Source organism: Leuresthes tenuis, unplaced genomic scaffold (genome assembly GCF_036924035.1).
Source record: "Leuresthes tenuis unplaced genomic scaffold, fLeuTen1.0.hap1 SCAF_3, whole genome shotgun sequence".
NCBI classification, from domain to species: domain Eukaryota; kingdom Metazoa; phylum Chordata; class Actinopteri; order Atheriniformes; family Atherinopsidae; genus Leuresthes; species Leuresthes tenuis.
Window position 1 is genome coordinate 14,816,634 of NW_027325357.1, and position 26,316 is coordinate 14,842,949.

A 26,316-nucleotide genomic window follows, 5' to 3' on the forward strand; every position below is an offset into this window, starting at 1 on the left:
TTTGGTACACATTTAAACATGATTTAAACAGGGCTGCATGGTGGGCTGGTGGTTAGCACTGTTGCTTCAAAGCAAAAAGAGTTCCTGGTTCAATTCCCGGTCCAATTCCCAGCTGGGGCGTTTCAGTGTGGAGTTTGCATGTTCTTCCCATGTATGCATGGGTTCACTCCAGGTACTCCAGCTTCTTCTGTATCATGTTAACTGGTGTCTCTAAATTGTCCCTGGAAGTGAGCATGTGGCCCTGTCAGGGTGTACCTGTCAGCTGGGATAGGCTCCAGCCCACCTGCAACCCTAAATTGGATTAAGTGGGTATAGAAAATGGATGGATGCATTCAAATATGTGCTTGAAAGATTGTTTTTTTAAAGAGTGATCCCCAGTACAGTGGATTGATATGGAAAGTGAAAGAGCAGAACTGGAGGCTACTTAATTATCACTGCGTATTTGCACTTAAGCAAAGGGCTTTATCCCAGTCTGCTCAAGTGCAGCTACTGAATAGATCTGATGTTTTGGTTTAATTTTGTGTAAAACTGTGGGATATGTAACGTGTTGCTACAGAATTGGCTACACAATCCTCAAGGACAGTGATTTTTTTTGTTTTATTTTTTCCTTTCCTGACCATATTTGAAAGGGAAATCACACATTTGGATGATATAATCTCATCGAAAATGCATTTTTTGTCCAGTTTATATCAGATTTGAGTGCCTTATAATCCTGTGAAGTCCCTTTGTGTATTTTTGGAGAAAAAAATTTACGGAATTTCTGTGCCTTGATTTATGTTTTCATGATGAACAGATTAATATCAACTAGGATTTTTTAAGGCATTTTTTGAATTTCTGGTTGATTTTCTTTTGATCTAAAACGATCAATCAAATGGCTACTGATATCTCCTCTAAATTATAGCCATACTGAAACCTGTCCTGCCATTTATTCAAATACTTTCTCTGAATATAATGACTACAAATCAAATTAGGAAATTAATTCAAATATGAGATAAATATCATAATTTACAATTTGGCATAATTAGGGAATGCTTAGGTTTCGAATTGTATGGCTATAAGGATTGCATTTGGTCTGGTTTAGTCTAAAAATTACTAACCAGTATGTTTTACAGCTACAACACAAGAGGTATTTCATTTCTGGTTTCAAACTGTAAGAACTGACTTAACATGTTAGATTCAAATGTAAATATTTCACATGAAATCAAAGAAAACTAAAACTATATTGTACATTATTGCATTTAAAAGCATTAAATGTGTTTTATGGAGCTGAATCATTCTAAAAGCTATTCTATAATATATAAAGTAACCACACACATGGTTGGATATAAAATTGTGGCCAAGTCCTGTAATTAGTCATTGATAATGAACCCCTTAAAAGTCATACTCGAGTAACAGGTTGCATAGACTAAGTGTCTCCAGAATTAAAAGAAATACAAACGGCGAAAGTGTAATTCCTCTGTATGACAGCGGGGGCGCTGACGAGCGCATTTCTGGCTGACTGATCATATGACAGCTGCTTGTGTCCCACTTCCCTTCCCCGCTGGAAAACGCCACATCTGACAGGGAGAGAGAGACAGATACCACCACAGGGGAGCGTGATAACCGACCTCAAGATGCTGGCACTAATAAACCGGCTTTTGGACTGGTTCAAGTCTCTGTTTTGGAAGGAGGAGATGGAGCTGACGTTGGTTGGCCTGCAGTACTCTGGAAAAACAACATTTGTAAACGTGATCGCTGTAAGTCTTCAGCGGCTACTAGCCAGCTTGCTAGGATATTGCTAATAGCCTTAGCGCTAATAATGGGATAACTGTCAGCAAGCTAGCAACCTTAAAGTGTCTGTTTTAAAAAAAAATATATATCTATTATTAAAGGCGATACATTCATAAAAACTACCTGCCACTTAGTCAGGCTGTAGGTGTGCTGTGAACTCGTCAGCTGAGCTAACGAGTTTGCTGCTTGTCGGTAGGTTGTCATCAGTGTTATGTGAATTCATGCTAAACCCCAAAGTAATGTAATGACTTTTAAGGTGTTTTTTTTTTTCTAACACCTCCAGCCTATGCGAAGTTAAAAGGTGTGAGAGGGTTTTCTATCACCAGGAAACTAACAAAGACTTGTTTACCAATGCAACAACTGACAGCAGGCAAACAGGATGGACTACTCGGTCATGTGGATATTTCTACACTTTGTGTCACATCCCTGTAGTAGCACGATGAAGCTGGCTTCCGCTCTAAAACAAGGATGTCAAAAAGGTTGTCACGGTTTTGGTAGCCTTTTTCTTAGAAGTCTTAAACAGGAGGTAGCTCTCTGACTACAAGAGCCACTTATCTTACCACTTTTACATCTGAACTTATTCTTCTTGTCTACATCAGATAACCAGTAAAATGAGGTTACAGAGTCCTAGTACACTGAGAAAAAGTGACTAGATTTGCAGTTTCTGTAAGTTCAGTTAAATGTAAACAGAAAAGTAAAAAAGGATCTTCTTTAGGTGTGGATTGTGGTAGAGGTGCAGAAACAGCATCTTCCTTTTCTGAGCTTGTCTCCTCGCGTGAGCTGTTCATGATGTCTCTTATGCAACTTTTTGCAGGGATGTCTCAAAAACCGCTTCTCGTGGAGCAATTTACATTGGCTAATCACTTGAGCTGTTTTATCATTTCTTTTTTTTCCCCAGTAACATTGCATCAAGTATCAAGTCTGATATTGCGGGGTGTAGTTTGACGGTTTAACTGGAGCAGTTTGTTAAGCTTTTTAGCGATTTCTGAACATTTGCAGCGCTGCACACTTCACACCGTATCAAATCAATTGATCAGTAAACTGAGTTGCCAACATCTGTAAAAAGAGCACAACACCGGAGGAAGCTGTGTTAAGAGGGATTCTGCGCTCGAGAAAAGCACAGTATCAAGGCTGCGGAGAGTCAGACATTTTTAAGCATCTCCTCTCCCAAAATTGCCGGTGCAGCTGCTTTCTGCCGACGTGTTGTTTCCATGCCAGTGTTGGGTTTTAGGAAACATGCTGGTGTTGCTGAGTGATAAGTCAAGTTTAAGATTTAATTCTACATCAGCGAAAAACAGTTTTATCCAGTACTGCTAAAGGGGAAAATCCATTTTTTTGTGGTCATTTAACTCCGTAAGACCCGTTCTTCCATGAAAAATGTTCTACTTTTAAACTAATCATCACAAAACCTTACAAAAGATTGTAGGTCACACAAAAAGCCATTTGAAAACCTTAGCGTTTGGAAACTTTGACACGATTCTCAGTGTTGTCAGACATTTATAAACGATCTAATTAACTGAACAATGCGGGTGATTCATAGGTTGGTTGATAATGAAAATCATTATTAGGTGCATAAATGAGCTCTTTTATCCACGCAGCAGCTATTGCTGCCATCTTAAAAAGCACAGGTGAAAACAAACCACTTTTGCATATTTTGGTAACCATTTCTGGTTCAAAGGAAACATCTCGAAAGGAAAAATCCACAGTTTGTCAAATTGGATTGCATGACACATGTTCTTTGGTAAAAGGTGGTGGAGGTGGAGGTTGGGATTTGGGGTCGGAGCATGACTTTGCTCTCCTCTTTAGAATTGCTCTCTAAGCTAGTGACGCAGAGTTTTGAAAGCTTGAGTCGCTGTTGTGGGGGTGGTTCCTCCTTCCTAAGTCATAAGACTGCTGCACTCATTTCCACTTAGCTTCATCAGGTGACTCTGGCAAGTCATGTGCTGTGAAATATGTGTCTCTCAGACGGTGTGTGCGCTAAGGTCTGCAAAGAAAGGCACGGGGAAAGAATATGAAAGGGGAGTGCCACTGAATCCATTTGCTGCAAGTGATTTTTCTTTCCAATTCAGTTTGAAATGATAAGCTCTCTCAAAAGGATTTAAAGCAGGTTACCATCTGGCTTTGATTTTAGTTTGGTGTATGAATAAATGATTTTCTAAGAATGTTTTCCTTCTCGCCCTGTCTTTTGACAGGATGTGTTGACACGTGCTACATTCATGTATTGCAGAACATTGTCATGCTGGCATTTTACTCGTCTCTCGTTGCTTCTTTTTTGTTACAAAAAGAAAAAAAAAGTTTATGCTTTTGACTGTTGCTTGTCAGTGATTTAAAAACGAACCTTTAAACCTCAACTCTGGTCTCTAATCACAGTTCGTTTTTGTTTGAAGATCATCCCTACTCCACTGGCTACCCTTAGCCGCCCGCATCAAATTCAAGTCACTGATGTTAGCCTACAAAGTCCTTAATGGAACGGCTCCCATCAACTTGAATGCTCTCGCAAAGGCTTATGTCACAACTCGGTCCCTCCGGTCGTCCCAGGATTGTCGTCTAGCAGCTCCTACACCACGCCTAAGACAATCCAAACTCTTTTCATGTGTCGTCCCACGATGGTGGAATGACCAACCGAGCGCTACCAGAACAGGGTTAAGAAACTCTTGAAAACCCAGCTCTTCAGAGAGCATCTCCTATCCTAGCACTTACCTTGTACTTCCCTACCCTCTCTATCTCTGCACTTTATCTTTCTGCACTTCTTTCTATACCTGCACCCTATCTCTACTCTGTCACCTCTGACATAGTCAGACTAGTGGGTTCCTTCTATGTAGTTTATTGTTAGCTTTATATAGCTTGTTAAATCTTCATTTGTAAGTCGCTTTGGATAAAAGCGTCTGCTAAATACATAAACATAAACACATAAACATGTTTAGCCGACCACACAATCTAAAAACTTATTGTAAAGCACTGTTCCGAGTTTGACTATAAGGAGCTGTCGTGCAGTTTGTTCAAATCTGCTGTTGAAAAAGTGTGTGAAACTAGTTTTATGTTGAGTGTAAAAAGTGTAAGAGGTCCTTTACAGCTTATGTTTTTCCTATAAATGCGCCGTTGACTCGCATTTACTGGAGGGTTAATTCCAACATGAAAGCAGAGCTGAGGTTGAGGTTTGTTTTTTTTGTTTCAATTTCATATGTTTATTAGCAGGATGATGCAAAAGCCATCAAATCAAAATTCATGACAGTTGGTGGAGACTGTCTGAGGCAGAACTGTCTCGCTGTATTTTCTGCACAAACTCACACTCGTGTCTTTCCTTTCAGTCTGGACATTTCAGTGAAGACATGATCCCTACGGTCGGCTTCAACATGAGGAAGGTCACCAAAGGAAACGTCACCATCAAGGTTTAGTTTTGATCTCTCTACTGGCATTCGCAGCATCACTGTTGAAAGGTTTAGTTCCTAAAATGATCGCAGCAGATAGGAAGCGATTCCATTGTTGATCACATTTCAAACAGAGCATCTTGTGCCCGTAATTCTGTAGATCTGGGATATAGGAGGGCAGCCAAGGTTCAGGAGCATGTGGGAGCGGTACTGTCGGGGAGTTAATGCAATTGTGTGAGTATCCGGAGGCTTTAAATTTTCAATCAGCGTTCATATAAATTGGAGAGAATTCAAATGTCAGAAAATTAAGTTAAATAGTTTTGGTTTTCAGGTACATGGTTGACGCAGCGGATCGAGACAAGGTGGAGGCATCCAGAAATGAGCTTCATAATCTATTAGACAAACCTCAGTTGCAAGGAATTCCTGTAAGTGTTTTTTAAAAAAAAAATAAAAAATTTAAATATCTGTGCAATTTCTGTAGCAGTCATACAAAACCTGGTGCTGGAAGTGATCGAAAGAAACCCACACCTTTAGATTTCATTACTAAGGTGTTTCTCTTTAGGTTTTGGTTCTCGGTAACAAAAGGGATCTTCCCACAGCCCTAGATGAAAAGCAACTCATTGAGAAAATGTGAGTATGAATAACCACAAAAAGAACCGGCTTTAGTCTTTTTACTGAATGAATTATTTGGGAGTTAATGTTAAAATATCATTTGCATATATGTTTTGAAACTCTATAGTGCTGTGTTTCAATCCCACATTAGTCGAAGCACTTTTTGTACCAATAACAGGCTGCAATATTCAGGACCGTCTCCTCTTCCAGATAAGCTTTGTTAGAACTGGAGATGTTTTTGTTGTTGGTGTACTGGCTCCCTCTACTGTAAGGTTAGAGATGTGTCCGTGTCCTGCAAGCAGCACAAAAATGAGATGCATGGGCAGTTAAATGACATACTTGTCATGCTTATTTGTTGATGCCTTTTTTTTCCCGCTCTGTTTATAGGAACCTTGCAGCAATTCAGGACAGAGAGATATGCTGCTACTCCATTTCCTGCAAAGAGAAAGATAACATTGGTAAGTTGAGTTGAGTTTGAAAGGAAAATTTGTCGTTGGCGTGTGTTTTCAGATGGTTTGGTAGCTTTTTTAAAGGTACGTCTTGGTTTTTTTGGGATTCTGCCTTTCGTTGTTTAGCCTTAATGCGCATGTAGGTGGTCTGCAAAAAATTCCACGGCCAAAAATCCATGCCAAAGGGAATTGTTCTCTCCCACAAAACACACTACCTGAAATAACTTGTTTGTAGTTAAGGCTTTTCCTCCTTTGCTTGTGTGACACGTTTATATACTTCAAGCAACGAGAGCAGCTGTCCTACCGGTTTTTAACCGATCAGTTGACTATTCAGAGCACACTGGGTCTTTTTGGAAGCCAAATAGCTTTACATCTGACATAAAAAGACATAGAAATGATGAATAAATTTAATAGTAACATTAAAACTATTCAAATCAATATAAGCAATAAAAGTAATTAAGGTAAAATCAGTTTCAAACAATAAAAGCAAAGTAAGATCAAGTCTCGAGCTGGGTTGAAGGCCAGTGAGTAAAAGTGGGTTTTAAGGAGTTCTAAAAAGGAACAGCGAGGGGGGAGTTGAAGTTGAAGTTGTGATGTCAGGGAGCAGCTGGTCAGCTGACCTGAGGGACCGAGCAGGAGTGTAGCGGTGGAGAAGCTCATTTAGAACTTTTAAACAAACAGGAGAATTTTAAAGTCAACTCTCATGCCATAGAGGACTGACTGACTCCAAGATATATTGAATCGCAGTAATCCAGCCGTGACGATGTAAACGCATGGATTACTGAATAACCGTTGCGAGCCCTAAATGTGATAATAATAGTATTTTTTATTTTAATTGTGTGGCTCAACCTGTACAAAAATCTCATGCAGTCGCATGTTGTTGTTTTGTTTATTATGAAGTTGGTAATGACAATATTTCTCAGCTTAACCCAGTGTGTTTCTTTGATTCCAGATATCACACTTCAGTGGCTCATCCAGCACTCAAAATCTCGCAGGAGCTGAAAATACAGGAGTTGTTTTCCAGCTGTGTTAGCCATGTTACTGTCCTGTCACACCCTTCCCACTGCAGTGATGTACAGTCAACTCTCATACTGCACTCTTTTTGCTCGTATCACACTTTTTTTCTTTTTTTTTTTTCTTTCTATTATTCGTTCACAAACCCAGACGATGCACTACTACCAATTCTGGTACCCGATTGGAGGAATGAAATTGGCATTATACATCTTGCAAAGCTATACTTTAACCAGGAGTGAAAAACTGTTTTCTAATCTGCCTTTTACTCCGAGGGTTGATTTTTATACCCAGTGCTTTGTAATGTAACACAACATTGGGTATACTACAATTCCCTATTGGAGGAATGTGTTTATTCGGTCAAACCGGCCTCATACGATGAGAAAAGTTGTTCAAACAGTCAGGGTATGATGCCCAAAGATGAGTGATGTGGACATGCAGACTTTCCCATTTCTGTCGAGCTCTGCTCTGGGATCATCTTTGATGACCGCCACCCTTCGCTTGAACAGAATATGTCTATTGTTTTAGAAAATTGTGCATTAAGTCAATTTAAGAAGGTCTGTACAAATATCAAGCTAGTATGATTTTTACCAATGTGGGATGTATGTGTATGAATATATGATTCTATTTAAAGTCTGAATGTACTAAAAGTAAAGCTGTACAGGGGTTGTGTGGTTCATATTGGTTTCTGTATAGTAGCCTCAGTGGAATGATGTCCTTTGTGCTGCCTCAATGCTGAGAGAGTGGTGGAAATTAAAGTGCCTTGTGCAATGTCTCTCACCTCTGAAGCAAGGCAGCATGAAAGGTGTGCCTACCTTGGTAGAGTTAGAAATAACGCCAGTATATATACACATATATAAAATTAAAAGGCATGCTTTTTAATTTAGACACGACTCCGTTATTTTTACCTCTCCCTTTGAATTATAGATTTTTAAATTTTTTTAAAAAATTTAATTAAGATGTGAACAACAAACACAACAGTTAATGCTGAAAAATATCCAAATGCTGCTGGGCTGCATACCATGTCAATGCAAAGAAAAGGCCTTGTACACAAGTGTGGGTGTTTTCAAATACTTGGTGGATTATGCTTTTGCTCTTGTTGACATTTGGTGAGACACACGGAGGATTACAAGTCACCAAAAGCTATGTTTAAATGAGTTGTAACCAGATTCAAAGGTAAGCCTGTTAGGTATAAGATCCACACAGTCATGCTGTTCTTAATCAGGGAAAAATTAAAAAATCTATTCAGGTATTTACTTGTTTTTTTTTTTTTAAAGAACTACGTTGCATCACACTTAATAACTACCATGTAAGTGCCAGAGGGCTGTAGAAATAGTATTCATAAGAATTGCATAGTGTTAATGTTGATGCACTGTCATAAATGTATTTTATTTCAAATTCTCAAAGTCATCCCTGCAGCAATTTCAGACAGATTTGTTGACTCCATGCTGTTTTTTCTTTTAAGTTTATTTGCATTAATTAATTTGAATACCGTAAGTTTCTCAGAATCTGAATATAGGCGTCCTCTCTAACTTTGTATCTTTCTCCACGTAAATTTAGCTAAATTTTGTTTCGACTATGGAAGGTTTTTACTCTTGTGGCTGTTTTCTATTGGTGCAGAGGTCTAGAATGCCACGAAACGCAACCAGAAAATGGACAGCCCCGCGGCCAATCAGTGGACGAGCTTGTCCTGATATATCACTAACAACACACAAGTGCAACCAATCACACCTCAGGAACTGGGAGGGGCTGGTTTGTTGACAGGAAGTATGTGAGACGGAATCCCTACCTCAATCACTCCGTGCTTGTAGTTTAACTTGACAAACTGTGGACCTCACATTTGGGAACCCTCCGGAGGTATGTGGACGTGAATTATGCGTTTAAAGATCGACTTAGGGCAAAGATGCAATGGAGGTCGATAGTAGTTGGTCTTGTAGTGTTGAGACTCTCTGTCAGCTGTGTGCTGTGGTTAGCCTTTGGACTGGGACACAACGTTAGCTGGGGGTTCAACTTCCCCCTCGGCTTTAATTTGCGCAAATTAGACTTGTTGTTCAGGGACGAAAAGGGAAGTGAACCGAGAGGTAGCTCGTGGTCTCAACGGACACACCGCCACAGATATGAAGCGACCACCTGTAACGAGGTTGGAGTGGAGTCACCCAAGGGATCCTACCTGAGCCTCTTCGATGCCAACAAGGACGAGTACGTACGGAGATATAGCGCCTTCCCGGACACGCTTAAAGCGAAAATGAAAGAGATGGCCAAAGAAATGTTCTACTTCGGATACGACAATTACATGAAATATGCATTTCCAGAGGACGAGCTGAATCCCATTGACTGTGAAGGGAGAGGTCCAGACGTGTTAAACCCGTGAGTCATCCTGAGCTGGCTGCACCTGATACTGTCAAGTACAGTTCACAGTGCTGGACAGTCATTTATCCTAACTATAATCTGCAAATCGCCATTTACATTTAGTTTATAATCAAACTGGCTTCTACTGCAGCTCTCAGCATAGGACACCCCATGGTTCACACACCTTATATTGGCAGGACTGTCGACTGACGGGACTTAAGAGATATAAATTGGAACTGTTTAAATTTCTACTCAGTCATTTGAAATCAAGGCGTCGAGAGACCCTAAGACAATAGGTAATCAACTGACAATACAAGAAAAGAGTGTTTCGATTACACATGTATTTAATCTCTCATAAGCTTCCTGTTATTTAAGCATTTCTTTATTCAGTTTTTAATTAATGCCAAATTAAATGCCAGAAAATGATACACCTTTGAGCTCAAGGTGGCATCCAGTAGATCTAATTCCAGCACTTGAGATGTTTTGTGTTCCATTAGGAAGATAAAAATGCTCTGGACTGCATTAGTGTTGCTGAAACTGAGAAGCAGGATGTAAAACAGTACTGTGGTGTGGATTTGCTCATTTATGCAGTTTCAGAATCGGCTGTTGTCCAATTTGCTTGCAAGGTAGTTGCAATCAGTAATGTAGCCGTTTTATCAAGTGTGTTGCAGATATGAAACAAAAACGCAACAGCTGCATCTAAGATATGCTTAACAGGCTTAGGTTGTAACAGACTCAAACCTGAAATGAAACCAGAGTATCCTGGACTCACTTTATTTTACTCCCATAAAGTCCAGTTAGAAGAAGCTGATTTTGGTATCGAAAGCCAGCCATGTGGCATCTAGTCACACAACCACAATTTGGTAGATTCATTTCCTTTTGATGTGCTAAAACTGGAAGTCTATGCAAGAAATCATCTAACTGTGCAAGATGATGATTGTATTTAATGGCAGGTTAGAAAGAAAAGGCAAGAAAAAGGTAAGAAAAGGCTCTGTGTTCGTATCGAACAGCCAAACTGTCCTTTAGATGCAGAGCATGAGATACCATGGCTGTGCAGGGATCCAAAAGAACGGTATTGGATAAATGTGTGTTTGTTGGCATGTGACATCACTCCTTATCCTCTCCAAGTGCCGAGTGGTATCTATCAACATTACTTCTGGTCCAGTAAAATGTATACGTGTACATATGTATTTATTTCAAATTTGTGACAGATTTTTGTCTTCAGTTTGAATAAAAACTGACTTTCCAAGTTCACGGGACATGTAGAGTGACGACAAAATAACTGCACCTCTGCAAGAGCTGAAACTATCATCAGGAAATGTGTGAACGACTGGGTGATTAATCTCGGAGGACATGTTTCAAACGGAAATGAAAACCATCTTTATGGATTTTCAGTTTGAAGGATTGCCTACTTTTTTCATTTTAGAGACTCTGTCAACTAGCACCACGACGAGCTGAACTGTGTTCTTTAGCCTGTGTGGATTAAAACTTTGCTTAAGTGGAGATTAACAGCCCTTTGTCTCCAGATCAGCTTTTGATCATCTGTATACACTTGCATGCCTTGAAGTGTTTGCAGCGTGAGATCGCCCAGTTCAAGAGAAAAAAGTCCTCTGGTTATGGAAGAGACTTGATTAGGTGCCGTTAACCTTTAGTTTCAGTGTCTTCTGCGAGGTTAAGATGTTGAACTCCTTCATGTCTATATACTTCACGGTTTTGTTCTTTTCGAGTGTGCTTTCTGCTTTTGATTTGTGTTCCACTCGTCCACAGAGTCTGTTCTACCGCTTTTTCTTTCAGGTCGAACATCAACATAAACGATGTCTTGGGGAACTATTCTCTTACACTCATTGACACCTTAGATACCCTGCTGGTGAGTTGTTTTCTACTCAGTTTCTTGTATTTGTTTGTATCACAATACGCAGAGCTGGCACAAGCTCTCATGACGTAAAACATTTTGGTCTGTGTTGAATTTTTTTACTTAATATTACCTGCCACCTGCACTACATTCAGTGTAATGGTGGTCAGCATTTCCTCTAAGTTCTTGGTTTTCTGCCACTCTCAAAACTTCACCTCCTGATAATCGAGTGTGTTTGTGTGTTACTGCGTTAACTTTAAAACTTAAAGATTGGAATGTTTCCTTCTCTATGTGTGTGTGTGTGTAACGAATAAGGTTTTAGGTTTATTGTCGCCAAACAGGGTGTCTTGTTTCTCCAGGTGCTTGGCAATGTGACAGAGTTCCAGAGAGCTGTCAGACTGGTTATAGATACAGTCTCTTTTGACAAGGACTCAACTGTGCAGGTTTTTGAGGCAAACATCAGGTACTCAAGCTACTATTTTAAGTCTGTCACCATGTGTTATATGAGTAGCGTTCCCTCTTTAGATGTTTGATAATGCATGGATGTTGGTAGCTTTTTCTGCATCATTTTTTTATTTCAAACCGACAGTATTAAAGAATTGTTGGACAGAAGCCTGCTTTAAGATATCTACCTTTATTCTTCACCGCATTTGTCTATTTTAGACCAAGTTTCATGTCTTTGTGAACTCAGCACACTTATCTCACGAATGCTCACGTTTCAAACGTCTGTGAAGCAAAGCAGAGGCGCAGAAGGAAAGCAGCCATGATTTTTGCACCGATTAAGTTTAGCTGTTCAAGACAAAATCTTCTGTGTTAATTATATGGAGTGGTTTCTACAGCTAGATTTTTGAATGACTTGTCGTTGAAGGATCTTGGGAAGCCTTATCTCTGCACACATTCTTTTGACTGACCCGAAGCATCCATTTGGCAAGGCGGGCTTTGAAGGTTATGATAATGAGCTGTTGCACTTGGCCCACGACTTGGCTGTCCGCTTGCTGCCAGCCTTTGAGAACACCAGCACGGGAATTCCTTATCCCAGAGTAAGTGAGACTGTTGTGATAAAGAGTTGATGATACATTAAACTGTCCCTAATGAGGTCATGCAAGTAAAAAATCCTTTGCAAGATGCTGTAAAGATTGCCACTCGGCAGCTTTATTCATTTGATTCTTAAACACAGGTGAACCTGAAGAGCGGAGTTCCCCCTGACAGCATCAATGAGACCTGTACTGCAGGAGCTGGCTCCCTGCTGGTGGAGTTTGGGATTTTGAGCCGCTTGATTGGAGATTCAACATTTGAGTGGGTCGCTAGGCGAGCTGTCCGTGCTCTGTGGAATCTGAGAAGCAACGAAACCGGTCTATTGGGTAAATAGAGCTTGTTGCAAGCTAAGTGAGAGACTCTTCCTCCCTTATTTATTTTTGCTTGCCTGCATCTGTTGACGGCTTTCTGTGGTTTATTTCTTTAGGAAATGTCGTTAACATCCAAACAGGCCAGTGGGTTGGCAAGCAGAGTGGTCTTGGAGCTGGTATGGACTCCTTCTATGAATATTTGCTTAAATCATACATCCTTTTTGGTGAAAAAGAGGACTACCAGATGTTTCAAGCTGCTTACAAAAGCATACAGAATCACCTGAGACGAGGGTGAGTCTCATGCTGAAGGAAGATGAATAATTTGTTACGAAGTATGCTTACAGAATTACTGCGATGGGAAACCTGCAGCAGTGGGATCCCCTTTTGTCTGTAAAAAGGCCGAACAAATTGGAGTTAAAACTGTTTATCAATTTTCACGATGAACAACAACTGCAATTTAAACCTTATTTAATGTGGAGAGACACAGAGAAGCATTAAATATAGTAAAACCCTTTTCTTTCTCTCGCTCTTTTTTGATTTTATCATTTTAGGCGAGAGTCTTGCAACGAAGGAGAGGGTGACCCGCCTCTCTATGTTAATGTCAACATGTTCAGTGGTGAGATAATGAACACCTGGATTGACTCCCTTCAGGCCTTTTTTCCTGGGCTGCAGGTATGAAAGATCTCATGTGAAAGTGGGGAAAAATGTCTTGTGGGGTTAAACTAAAGACTATACTGCTCTGTTAAAGGTCCTGAATGGTGACGTAGATAATGCCATTTGCCTGCATGCCTTCTACTATGCCATATGGAAGCGCTTTGGAGCTCTGCCAGAGCGATACAACTGGCAGCTGCAGGCACCCGATGTTCTCTTCTACCCTTTAAGACCAGAGCTGGTGGAGTCAACCTATCTGCTGTACCAGGTGACAGTACTGACCTGTTGTCCAACGTGTTCGTTGGTGACTATTGTCTCAATGATTATTTGCTTTTCTTCTACAGGCGACCAAAAATCCTTTTTACTTGCATGTTGGGATGGATATTCTTCAGAGCCTTGAGAAAAATGCCAAAGTCAGGTGTGGAGCCATGCATTTCTGTGTAATATTCTACACATTTCACCATGATTTATGATTTATTCCTGCGTCTACTTCGGGCTTAGCTGAGCTGTGTTGTTTGCAGATGTGGGTATGCCACTCTCCACCATGTGGTGGACAAATCCAAAGAGGATCGCATGGAGAGCTTTTTCCTCAGTGAGACCTGCAAATACCTTTACTTGGTAAGTTCCTGCCAGAGTATGTCTGATTATGGATACGAGAGCATAACATTCTAGATATTTTTTCCTATTTATCAATGCTTTTGGTCAACTCTTATGTTTGACAGTAGAGGGGGAAAAAAGGCCTCAGGCTCATTGTAGGTTAAATTCTGTCCGTACTACCTTGTACATAATTTTCTCCCACATATATTGCAGCTTTTCGATGAGGACAACCCACTTCACAAGTCTGATAACAAGTACATCTTCACGACCGAGGGCCACGTTGTGCCTACAGACCAACGCTTCCGGGAGAAACAGTGGAGCGATTTATGTCCATGTGAAGAGGGAGCATTGGTAGAAACTGAGCCACACAACCAGCCACCCTTGAGCAATATCAGCAATGTGAGGCCGCCCTCTTCGTCGACCCCGGCTTAATGTTCCCGCCATTTCGGTGTCTAATTTAAAATTAGAGTGCATAGAAAATATTTCTGTTTCAGTAACAGTTGTTCTTCCACCTCTCTCTGCAGTGTAACAAGATCCCAGAGGAGCGACGGTTCGCTCTGCCATTAAAGAGTGTCTACATGAGGCAGATCGATCACATGGTGGGACTTTTTTGAGTAAGAGGACAAAAATGGTGATACTGGCTTAAGAAGACCTCCAGTGAACACCCTCAAGTGCTGATGCAGCCATCTTGGAGGAGATCCTCTGTTGGTCAAAATCTTCATCCCATCTATTCTGTTGTTCTGGATCCAGCCGGCAAACTGACACTAATGGAATCCTGAGAAGGCGGTTTGATTACAAGCTGTATTAAATTAAAAGTTTGGGTGGGTATTTTTTGCTGTTTTGGTGAATGAGCACGACATCACCTAAGACTCTCCTATTGGAAAACGAGGAATCGTCCTTCATTTAACTTTTGGCTAGCGAGAAATTGGGGTGTTTTTAGATTAATTGATTTTTGTGGAGCAAAAAAATGTCAGGTCAGGCTTGAGTGTGTGTGTGTGTGTGTGTGTGTGCGCGTTTTTTAATTACAGCTGAGCTGTGAATCATGTTGCGTTCATGGGAACAGTGCCATCTAGCCTCACAATTCTGAAAAGCATATTCTTTAAAAACACCTCTAAAATGTATGATATGATAACCAGTGTCTCATTGCAGTTGAGTCACATGCTTTTTCAGTGCTTTAACACAAGGGCTGCACCTAAACCATTAATAATAGTTTATAGCTTAAGCCAAATTAGGGTGTTTTACGTTGTGCCTCTTTAAACATTGCTGGTCTTTTGAACATCCGATGCTGGTTTTTAAATTTGTTTAAACAGTTTCTCAAGTCACTTTCACGCTGAATATTTCTTCCCTCATAAACAGCACAAACTATCTTGCAAAAGTTTTTTTTTTTCTGCATCTATTCAGTAAAAACTCAAAAGGCTTTTTTTTCCTTTTTTAAATCCAGAGGAAAAAAAAAAAGACAATGTAAGGATGGACTGTGTCTTGCCTGTTAGCTGATGACACTCACCTCATTATAGTGATTAAACACAATACTTGGACAATAAGAAGTGTTGATCTCACAGGCTTCTTGTGACTTGATATCTTAGGGCACAGGGTAGATGGAAATGCCATGACCCCATGTGAGTGAGGTTTAGGATAGCTCTTCAAGTGCCTTCTATTTGTCTTGGCCTCTTTGGATGCTATACGGTGCATATAAGTTGTGGATAACATTGTTGAAAATCTTTTCAGGCCACTGTTGATATTGCACAAAAACTGTCATTCCATATGTATGTGCAGTTTTATACTGATGATGACATGAAGCTTCTCTTTTTAGACATGACAAACCAAGCCATAAAATGTGTTCTTCAATGTTAGATTATGTTTGCTAAGTGAAAACTTTGTCTTGTTTCTGATTGATCTCTTGTTTAGAAGACATAATTGTCATTTGCTGTTTCTTTTTCTCAAGTGCACATCATACCTATTAATTGCCATGTGGTAAGAACTCAGGGTTTAATACAAATAAAAAAAAAATGAATGACTGCTTTTATAAGAGATCAGACTTCTCATAATGTTGCCTATTACAGTTTGTCTTAAGGCAGAGTTCAATATGCATGTTGCAAATGTTACAGTTGGGTTGACTAAGGTCATAGAATAGCAGCACTGAGGTACAGTTATACTGTGAATATTCATTGTCGGTCCACACAGATTGAAAGAGGGTTTGTGTGATGAATACAAAGCTCCACTGAGGTGTGCATTTTGTCTGTACATGGACTTTACTGGTGGCTTTATTCAGATCTGTCACAATTTAGACCTCTTTGTCTGTGAAAGGTGGCCATCCATTTCTGCAAGTGTTGTTTTAACTGCTCCAGTCCATGTTAGTATTTTCTAAGATTTATTAGCCAAATCATTATGTTCCATATTCAGATGATGTGTTCAAAATGTTGGGAAGTTCATGTATTCATTTTCTTGCTTGGAATGAAATGAAAAGACCTATTCAATGTCTGGGTTACAGAGCCTTAATGGCTGCCAAATTTGCTGCTTAGAAATTGTAGATGCTTTGATAAACATTTCAGGGCTCTCATGTATAACCACATGGATGTGTAGTGTTTTAAAGGGCTGTCCGTTGATATCCTGGTAATTCAATGAAGCATGTTGTGTACAAAGCCACCGCTATACATTAGTTACATTAGTTTAGCTTTGTACCAAAACCTGAAACGGCATTGTTCTGGTCCAAGCTCTACTAGCACATATTGGCATTTCTATACACATGATTTTAAAAAAAAAAAAAAAATTATTTAACAGTTAAGTGATGCCATATCAACTCGTAAGCTTTTGAAGTGCCATGTGTGTTATGTATATGAACACTGATGATAGAGCTAAGCTTGCTCTTTATTCCAATATTTGTGGTAAGCTAATCAGCTGCTTGCTGTATTGTCCTATTTATCATACAGTCAGATATGGAGCGGTTGAGATCTTCTCCTGTAACTCTCCAAGAAAACTGTGGAGTTATTTTTGTGTCTTGGCAGTAAAAAGTTATTCCAGACCAAAAAACGTAGACGTTGATAGAAAAAAAAAAAGGAAAACAATGTAAATGAAAGCCAGAAGTTTGGCTTGCTGTTTAGCTGAATCCTTTGGGATCCTCTGTAATTTATATGCACACGATGAAACATAACAGTCTTCTCCATGGTCATTTTTTATAACTGTCTTTACAAAAGTCAACACATTAGCAGTTTAAACTTTCACAGTTCTCTTTGAATTGTGAGTTTAGTATAATATTTTATTGGTTGCAATAACACTATTTGAGCGCAGCATCTATTTGCCCTCAAATCTGTTTTTTTTTTTTTTTTTTTTTTTTTAATTGTAAGCCTTTTCTCATTGTTTGCATAGCAAGCAATGCACTAAAGTAACTCCATAGTTGAGGTAAATGCTAAACTATTTTCAAACTATCAGTCTATCTGTAAGAACAAACTTGCTCTATCCTCAACATGAGGAGTTTTAGTGTTTTAAAGGAACGTGATTACTCAGTGAAATTAATAAATGACAGATCATTAATTCTACGCTGCTGTGTTGGTTTTAATTTCTAAAGAAAATGAAAAGTGCTTACTTTTCTACAGAAGCTTTAATAAATTCAGTCAAGGTGTACATTTAGAGTTTTTGTACAGGATAGTTGGCTCAAAGGCTTTCAGACCGGGTTTTTCAAATTGAAGTTCGATACATCTACCACTCAACAGTGTTATCAACATGGTATCACCAACATCAACTGCCCAATAGAAATCTGATCATTTATATACACTGGCCCTTTCAACTACTGCAAAAACTTACACTTTCTAACGCTTCCCACCAAAGTTCAACTTGTGACCTTGAACTGTGTTACACACTGGACTGTTGTGTTGTACATAAAAGCCATTTCTAATGACCAGATCATTTTAATATCTAACAGAGGCTGAAGTGCATATGCAGGTGGTGAGGCCATCTTGTTTGCTCTTTGGCTGTATACTGACTGCTTACTGGAGCAGAGACGATGCATTAGCTGGACATCTATTCACATCGGTACATGTGAGAAGAAATCACTTTAGCTGACAAAAGCTATTGATGTCTTAACTACAGGTGCGTGGCCCTCCAAAGACAAGTTCAAGAGACTCCAGAGAAGTTAGCTTGACTAAAAAAATCAACTCATCTGAAATCTGCACAGATTTTTCTGATTTAGGAGCTGTCTTCAAGTCTCACTTGACAAGAAGTCTTTGGTCAAAGCTACAATTAAGTTTTGAACACAACAAATTGGTTTTTAATTTTTGCATTCGCTGGTGGCTCTTTGAGGGGACAGTTTCCATCTTCAGTCCTCAGTTTGAATGAAGGAGGGATATGTGGAAGGTGATGGGGCTTCGACAGCAGCCTGTACAGAGAGAGTAACCGTGGTTAGGTGGATTAGCAATTACAGTGATATTACTTACATTTATGGCAGCTTCTTAACTGTGCTTACCTTTATTCTGCTTCTCAGCTGGGCTCTTAGAAGAGACCACAGTCTTTCAGGTTTTCTTTGATGATGATGTCAGTAACGGCATCAAATACAAACTTGACGTTCTCTGTGTCTGTGGCACAGGTCATGTGAGAGTAGATTTCTTTGATGTCTCTGCGCATGTTCAGGTCCAGAAACTGCATTTTGATGTAGTTACCAGCATCCTCATACGTATTGGGGCCTTGATGACACAATATGAAAATTTCATTAGCCTATCATTTTCCTTGAAATATGCAGTCATTTGTGAAAGGTGATTATCCCACCATCGTATTCGGGGAAGCACATGCTGAGATGAGCTTTCTTGATCTTCTCAGTGAACACATCTTTCTTGTTGAGGAAGAGTACGATGGAGGTGGCGGCAAAGTAACGGTGGTTGCAGATACTGTTGAACAAGTGCAGACTCTCGTGCATTCGATTCTGAAAGTAAAGAGCCATCCAAAGTCTAGTGAAGAGCCTTTCAAGAAAACTGACTATTGATCATAAAAGATATATACAAATGAAAACAGTGACAGCATAATCAATTTTTTCATACCACTTCGTCATCCTCCACAAGCACCATGTCGTAGGCGCTCAAAGCAGCAATGAAGATGATACAGGTGACACCTTCGAAACAATGAATCCACTTCTTCCTCTCTGACCTCTGGCCACCCACATCGAACATTCTGCACAGAAAGAGAATATTTTCTTTATGATTGGCATTGTGGATTGGCACTGTTATCCTCTCGAGGAACGTTGCTCTGACTCACCTGAAATGGAGATCTTTGAAGGAGAACGTGGTCTCAATGATACCAGTGGTCTTCACTCTTGATCGCAGCACATCCTGCTCAGTGGGTACATAGCCTGGTTGGATCAGTCGCTCTAAGTCATTCAGGTAGCTGTGGGAAAATTAAACTTGGTCAATGATCAATATTCAAATTAGACTTTAAATGTTTAAACTTCAGTTTGTGATTTCTTACTATCCAGCAGAGTCGTTGAGTTGGTACTCTGAGGCCCTGTCGAAGCATGCCTGGATGCCAGAATCCTTCCACAGACGCAAAATGATGTCTGACAGTTCTTTGGGCATGGAGCCTTCCTCGATGGTGTCTGCAAGATGCATGAGTTTCCTAGCATCGTCCTGCAGGGCGGATTCAACAGGACAGTCGCATGTCAACGTCATGTATAGTCATCTGCTAGCAAACTGAGATCATCTGAGCCTAATAAGCATGAGAAAGGGAGTTATTACCTGCTGATCGCTGTGGCCATAGTTAATATTGAGTGTGTTCATGGCCTTCACAACGGCCATGATGGACTGCAGGGTGTTGCTGTAGATGATGGTAATGAACTCCAAGCATTCTTCAAGTGAGTAACCATCTTTGTGGATAATTCTGATGAGGAAATATAGCATTACAATGCAGTTTACAACCAGTTCAAGAAGAAATGAGAGACTACATTAATGCAAAGTCAAATGTCTTACTTCATCTGTTTCACAATGGTGCTCTTGCCAGATTCTCCAGCACCTTTATGAGAGTGGGGAAAAAAAAATCTAATTTGAAGATGTTTGTGCTAAAAAAAAATTCCAAACATTAACTTTGAAATGTTTCAACAAATACTGCATTTTTTTTGTGGTTACATTCATGTCAGTGGTTTATGTAAGGTGTATGAATTACTTGTGGTTATTACAGAAGGCCTCTTTCATCAGACAGAGGATCCTAACAGGACATAATACTTCTTACTTCAGGGCTAATCTTTTTCCCTGACCCTGACCTACATTATCAGCAGGAGATGATAAAGCTGAGTATGAAACAATCTCATGAACATCCTGACATTTTCAGAGATATATAATCATTAAAAATGGTAAAATCTTGTACTTGGCAGCAAACATTATTCAAAGTTATCATATACGATACAAATGGATTTTGATTTGTATACGATACATTTGAAGTAGAATTAAAAAGCAAACTCAGACCCAGACATCAACAGACATATTATTCCTATTAGTCACTTTAAAACATATAACTTGAAATGTTCCTAAGTTATTGTATTACGGTTCTGTATGGGTTTGGTATGATATCTGCGTCCTTCATAGTTAAGCTCTTTGTGCTCGAGGACCTGTTGTATCAAGATTATCAGAGGATTGGCTTGTGTGATTATCACCGTGTCCTAGCAGTTCAGTGACACAGGTTATCGAGCCTTTACTTGACTAAGACATATTGCATAGTTTTTTTAAAATTAGGCTTTAAAACAGTGTACAAATAAAGTACAGATTTATTAAATTCATACGTAGCAAAACTTTAACATCAGCCAATGTGATGATTGCTAAACATGAATTACAAACAAAGTGCGTGAATAATTTGAAGCGAAAAAAAAGGTAACTTTAGTAAATTTCGAGAAAATTTGAGGTCGAGCATGTCTTGTTTTCTCACACCCAAATTTTTAGAACTACAAAACTTAAAATGTACCTAACAGCTGGGTTATGGATGTTCTACACTTCAACTTAAATAAAAAGTAATCTCTTTATCTGAGAGGATCCATACACAATTCAACATAACCAGATGATGAGTTGTCCTGGTAATGCATCTGAACTATTTTGGACCCTAAACATTGAGCCAGCTTGTCTTTCTTTACCTAGCAGCAGCAGCTTGACAGTTCTTGCATCCTTGTCAGCATCCTCCTTCAGCTTCTTCTCCAGCTCTCTGGAGCGTTTCTCCTCAGCGCTAGCTCCGGCCCCCATCCTACTTTTTCCCGGCTTGGGCCCCTCTGCTCAAAAGCCAAATGTCAGGAAAAATGGAAGCAGGTCCTGGCTGCTCGCCTGCTACTGTCTGATCGGTGCCTTCAACTATGCAGCTGACGCATCAACTGCCTGCAGCAAACACAGGAGATTGTTTGAGTATTTTCCTGTCTTAGGAGAGGATTTTGGGAACCCCCTGCCCACCTGATCGGCGATGACCAATGGAACACAAGGACAGGAGTGTTATGGGGCAGAGGTGCGAGGAGAAGCAGACATACATCAGTGTAGAAGTGCTCTAACCTTTAGGGGACTTTGCTGTGCTCAGCGGAAGATGAACATCGGCTCAAGTGCTTATCTCTCTGTGCCGGTCTTAGGTGTCTTTAAAAGAGAAGCTTGTAAAGCTAAATGTTTATAAAAATTCAATTCACTTGAAAGTAGGACCAACATGAGTTGAAGTTGAGTTGAAGTGAATCAGCTGTGGCAATGAATGCGATCTTATATGTTTTGGTATCTGCAAAAGAGGTCAAGGCATTCACAACAACTTTGCGACTTATGTTAGAACCAACACATTTATTTCAACTTTACTCAGCATGGCAATCAACCAGTGGAGTCAGTGAAATACACAACCAGACCCTCAACCCATTGTCCAAATATGAAACGAGACATTTCTTTTTGGATACTGCAGACTGAGTTCTGAAGTACTTAAAGAGCTTTGCGGTTTCACCTGACAGATCTCATTGACCTCAATCTGAAGCTGGTTAAGGATCCTAATCTACTCACTTTCAATTATGTCTTCATGAACGTACGGTGTGTGCATGTGTGTGACAAATGAACCACATTTTCCTACACATTTCCTACTGAACTAAATTTTTCTACAATATCATTTTCTCTTTATCTGCTTGTTGCTTGTAAAGCACTTCCGTTCAGAAAAGTACAAATCAAATCTATCATCACGTTAAAACTATCTTGCTCTTTTGAGGAGGTGACAATGATGAGTCACTTTTGTGAATGAATAAACTACTGCAGATCAGCCATAGATGAACACTGCTGCTCTAGAGTACTGTGCTTGTGTGTGATTGTAATTTAGTGATATGTTTTTCTGAAGTAGGTGTTCGTTGGTTTCTTTATGCCTCTAATCCAAAAATAATATGAGGTCATTTTGTACTAAATTTTTAACCACCCTCTGCTCCACAAATACATGTAAAAGTAATCACTAAATATCATAACATAATATCATAAGTTAAACAACTGCGCTCCACACTAAAGTCCTTTTTAAACAATAAGAATAACCACTTTAAGGACAAACTGGAAGAAGTAACAGAAATAACAGAATCAATCAATTTATCAAATCGCCCCCTGCAGCAAGAACCTCAAGGTTTTGTTGTAGCTACTTATGAGATTCAGGCAACCGTGATAAGGTCAAGTTTGTCAATATTTCTAGGATATCTTGACTGGTCATTTTCAGGTAATATCACAATATCTGAAGTAGGTTAAGGTCAAGACCAAGACCCTTACAAAACATATATTTTCTTCTTCTTTAAGCTCAGATTTATTTATTTGTGTGCTTAAGGTGACCATCTTGTTGTATCTCTAAAACTTCAGGTCATTACCTATGCCCTTATAGTGTTTACTCTTGGAAAAATCTGAGTTCATGGCTCCCTCAATGATTACACAGCATACAGGCTCTAAAGAAGCAGAGCAACCCCAAACCATGATGGTCTCTCCAAAATAACTCATAATTGAGATGAGGTCACTGTAATTTTGTGTGAGTTGTGCCTTTTTTCCCTCCACATAAAACGTGCATTTTTCCAAATTAAACAAATAAATAAATGAATAGATAGAATAATAAAAAAAACTCAGAATTAAACTTTTGCCCCATCTTTGCGTAGATTATTTTTCTTAAAAGTTTAGTGAAACACTCAGTCGATAAAAATGAAATGTGCCACAATGTTTTGCTCTTCCATTCAACAGTTAAGGGCTGATACATTCACACTTTGAGTCTACTTGTGTTGATGTTCAGAATGCACCCCAACTCTTAATGGTTTAACACAATTATTATTACTTAGTTCTTACTGTGGACACAGGGATGGATATTATAAAGTTGTGGCAATTACTTAAGGCGTTGTGCTGATATCTTTTGGTTCTTTTTTCCAGGCACCAGACTTCATATGTCCTTATTTGTATAGAGGAGCATCTCTGCAACTCACCCTTTAAATCTCATCACAGAAATGTCAGAACATCCTGCAGCGTGAGTGATTTTTCATTGTGCTGAATGAAGGCTTTGAAAATCCAACTTTTTATTAATTTCTTTTTAAACCAGCGTATCCTGCATACTGTGCTGGGCAATGGCAAAGAAAGGAAAATGACGCATTTTATTATAAAATATAGAGCTTTAATTTATTAGTTAGCAACATTGATGAGGAAGAAAAGATAGTCATTTTTACAAGTCATTACATTAACACCAATTGTGCATATCATACATTACCCTAATAATCTGCCAAACAGAAAACAGATGCATGTTTGACATATGCAAACTTGTTTTCAACTTTTTTTTTTGAGAACGAGAGCGAAAATAAAATCACAATCTTTCAGCATGTCTCATCATAAAAAGGATCCATATTCCCACAACAAGAAAGACATTCACTGACATCCACAGCAACATTGCATTTTAGACAAATACCACATACGTACACTGTACATGCCATGCACATTGAAAATCCACCTACTGAAGACTGTGGTATGGTTTTCTCTTCAAGCTTGGTGATCAGCTTGTTAGTGGTTGAACCTGTGACATTGTTTAACTGTACAGAAGCTACTCAGTTCTCCAGGTTTGTATGAAGTCTGTGGCACCAATAACAGAGCAGAAGGATGGCTCTGTACCAGCACAAGAAATAGTTGTCAAAGCTCTGTTGTTGACCAGATTATACAGTACGTACAGCACCGATCATAATTCCCAAGTACTGCAAATCTGCACATTTATGTAGTCAGATTATATGGTTAGCTTTTACAAATATTTACATGAAAATGGTAGGAATGCAAAACAAAACAAAAAAAAAATCATCTGCCTTATTTGGACATACAATGTAATATGCCACAGATACATGAGAAATATTTACTATAAGATTTATTAAAATCACCAATTTGGCAACAAAAGGTGCTTTTGTCTAATATATATTTCAATCACTGTCACAAACTCACATATAGCTGCCTGCTGGAATATCTTATCTCCACAGAGAGAAAAGAGAAGGCAATGTTATGTTTTCAGTTTTTGTGTCATTAAAAGAACCTTTTCCCCAGATAACAGCTTATCACAAAGATCACGTTTGTTAAGAACACAACATTGAGATGTGATATTCACATAAAGTACCAACAAAACACTTGGCAGCAACTGATTATGGAAGAATATGAATGAGTGATGCAACATCTTCACTTGAGGCCAGACTGGCCCCCATCAAGGAAGGAACGACGTCTTACTTCCCACAGAGGGACTTTCATTCTTATGTGACAGCTTCACTGCAACATGTAGTCACAGCTGCAGTCTTTGGGCATTTCTACTTTCCTCACACATTCTATCAAATGCCATTTTTGTCATCTTACTGCTAAGATTTTGCAGTAAAAAAAAAAAAAAAAAAGGAACTGTCTGGTGTGCAGTAGATGGAGGAAGTTTGGGGAAGTTAAAGAAATACTTTTAGCTTAGATACTGAATACTGCCAGCAGTCAAATGATCCAACATGGTCACCTTTTACAGTTATGTTCATCGGTCCTTGTCCATGTGTGGATGCTCTCAAAGTCCTAGGTTACTGTTTAAAAAACACCAAACATAATGATATTCTCAACATAATAACACATTGTAATAAACAATAACACTAACAATAATATTATAACAACAATATTTTGCACAGATTTATCTATACACAAAAAAAACATGTTTTCTAGATAGGTAGAAAGAATTACTTTTTACAACCTACAATAAATATTGTGTATTTTTTTCCAACAGTTACATAGAAACTGTTTGATGCTTCCTGTCGCCTTGTCCTTTATGATAATCTATCATCTGACTGGAGTCATTCCCTCTAAATGGAGGTTTGTACTGTTTGGAAGGTTGCGTGAAAAGGTAGGCAGGGGTGGAGTTTGAATATGACAGATGGTATATCGAGCTCCTCATGTCTCAGCTGGAGTCGTCTCCTCGTCATGATGCCGGCGGTTGCGAGGTTTCTTTTGTTCTTTCAGCTCCTTCAGGCTCTTGGCTTTGCTGTCCCCAAGGCTGCCATCTCCGAGCTGCCAGTAATCCTGGCAGTACTGATTGATTAGCCCCATCTCTGGCTGGCTGAGGATGGTTAGCAGATCCTTATACTGACCGGCACTTGGAGTCCAGGCACTGGACTGAAGTGCTGGGAGGGCCGGGCTGCCTGTCTCCACCAACACGTTGTTGACTGTGCGACTGGAGAGGACCACGAGCTGCAGTTTCACTAAGGTGTGCTTGAAGTTTTTCTCTGTGGATGTGCACTGGTAGATGCCGCTGTCAGAAGACTGCAGTGAGCGGATCAGAAGGCCTTCATCTGTTTTTAGGATGCGGCCCTCTGAGCGAATCTAAAAGGAACGATTTAAATAAAGGTTCAACTACACTTTTGCTATGAATCTGTGCACAAAGAAACTGACAATTGAAACCTAACTGCTTCACTCAAGCAAGAATACAAATAAAAGGTGTATAAAAACATAATTACAAGTAAAATTCCTGCATGAAAAAGTTTATTTAAGCAAAAACCAAATGTAGTTGAAGTATCAAAAGTTCAAGTTGAGTCACTTTTACTGATGTGTTGTCATACAGAAGATCAATTACTAATACTGAAACGTGTGTTTTTGTATCATGTTACTATTGAAGTTGCTGGAAGTGGAGCTGGTTAGAACTCTTTCTACACAGTTTTGACACTTAGATCTGTTTTCAGTTTCAACAATCTTCAGTGAAATATTGCATCATTTGAAATACCACTTCAAATTAAACCATCTGGAAACTTACGTTTGAAAAATGAATAAACAAAAGTATTTGGTAAAGCAGTTTAATGCTTAGAGACACCTGAAATGTAACACTACTTTTTCTAAGACATCAAGTCA

The 26,316-nt window shown here is 39.3% G+C and overlaps 4 protein-coding genes across 4 annotated transcripts in view; 2 read left to right on the forward strand and 2 right to left on the reverse strand.

The window, feature by feature from the left end:
- The first annotated feature begins 1,492 nt into the window (after window positions 1-1,492).
- arl8ba (ADP-ribosylation factor-like 8Ba) lies at window positions 1,493-7,865 on the forward strand. Its single transcript, XM_072381999.1, has 7 exons — window positions 1,493-1,736; window positions 5,079-5,159; window positions 5,299-5,372; window positions 5,470-5,563; window positions 5,701-5,768; window positions 6,138-6,208; window positions 7,152-7,865. The coding sequence occupies exons 1-7, from the start codon at window positions 1,614-1,616 to the stop codon at window positions 7,199-7,201; spliced, it is 561 nt and encodes a 186-aa protein (XP_072238100.1). The 5' UTR covers window positions 1,493-1,613; the 3' UTR covers window positions 7,202-7,865.
- A 1,083-nt stretch (window positions 7,866-8,948) lies between these two features.
- edem1 (ER degradation enhancer, mannosidase alpha-like 1) lies at window positions 8,949-17,538 on the forward strand. Its single transcript, XM_072382001.1, has 12 exons — window positions 8,949-9,577; window positions 11,354-11,426; window positions 11,771-11,874; window positions 12,280-12,451; window positions 12,589-12,772; window positions 12,874-13,048; window positions 13,309-13,429; window positions 13,506-13,676; window positions 13,753-13,826; window positions 13,930-14,026; window positions 14,219-14,404; window positions 14,530-17,538. Exons 1-12 carry the CDS (start codon window positions 9,114-9,116, stop codon window positions 14,617-14,619), a joined length of 1,911 nt encoding a protein of 636 aa, XP_072238102.1. The 5' UTR covers window positions 8,949-9,113; the 3' UTR covers window positions 14,620-17,538.
- A 949-nt stretch (window positions 17,539-18,487) lies between these two features.
- Window positions 18,488-21,207, reverse strand: gnat1 (guanine nucleotide binding protein (G protein), alpha transducing activity polypeptide 1). The gene is made up of 8 exons (XM_072383130.1): window positions 21,102-21,207; window positions 19,951-19,993; window positions 19,720-19,861; window positions 19,454-19,611; window positions 19,244-19,372; window positions 19,030-19,159; window positions 18,761-18,914; window positions 18,488-18,678 (listed from the first exon to the last, which is right to left on the reverse strand). The coding sequence occupies exons 1-8, from the start codon at window positions 21,205-21,207 to the stop codon at window positions 18,488-18,490; spliced, it is 1,053 nt and encodes a 350-aa protein (XP_072239231.1).
- A 2,367-nt stretch (window positions 21,208-23,574) lies between these two features.
- Window positions 23,575-26,316, reverse strand: part of sema3fa (sema domain, immunoglobulin domain (Ig), short basic domain, secreted, (semaphorin) 3Fa) — a 48,312-nt gene continuing 45,570 nt past the window's right edge. Inside the window, exon 18 of the mRNA XM_072382000.1 lies at window positions 23,575-25,794. Within this exon, the coding sequence (XP_072238101.1) occupies window positions 25,366-25,794 (429 nt within the window). The 3' untranslated portion in view covers window positions 23,575-25,365. The remainder of the gene's footprint in view (window positions 25,795-26,316) is intronic.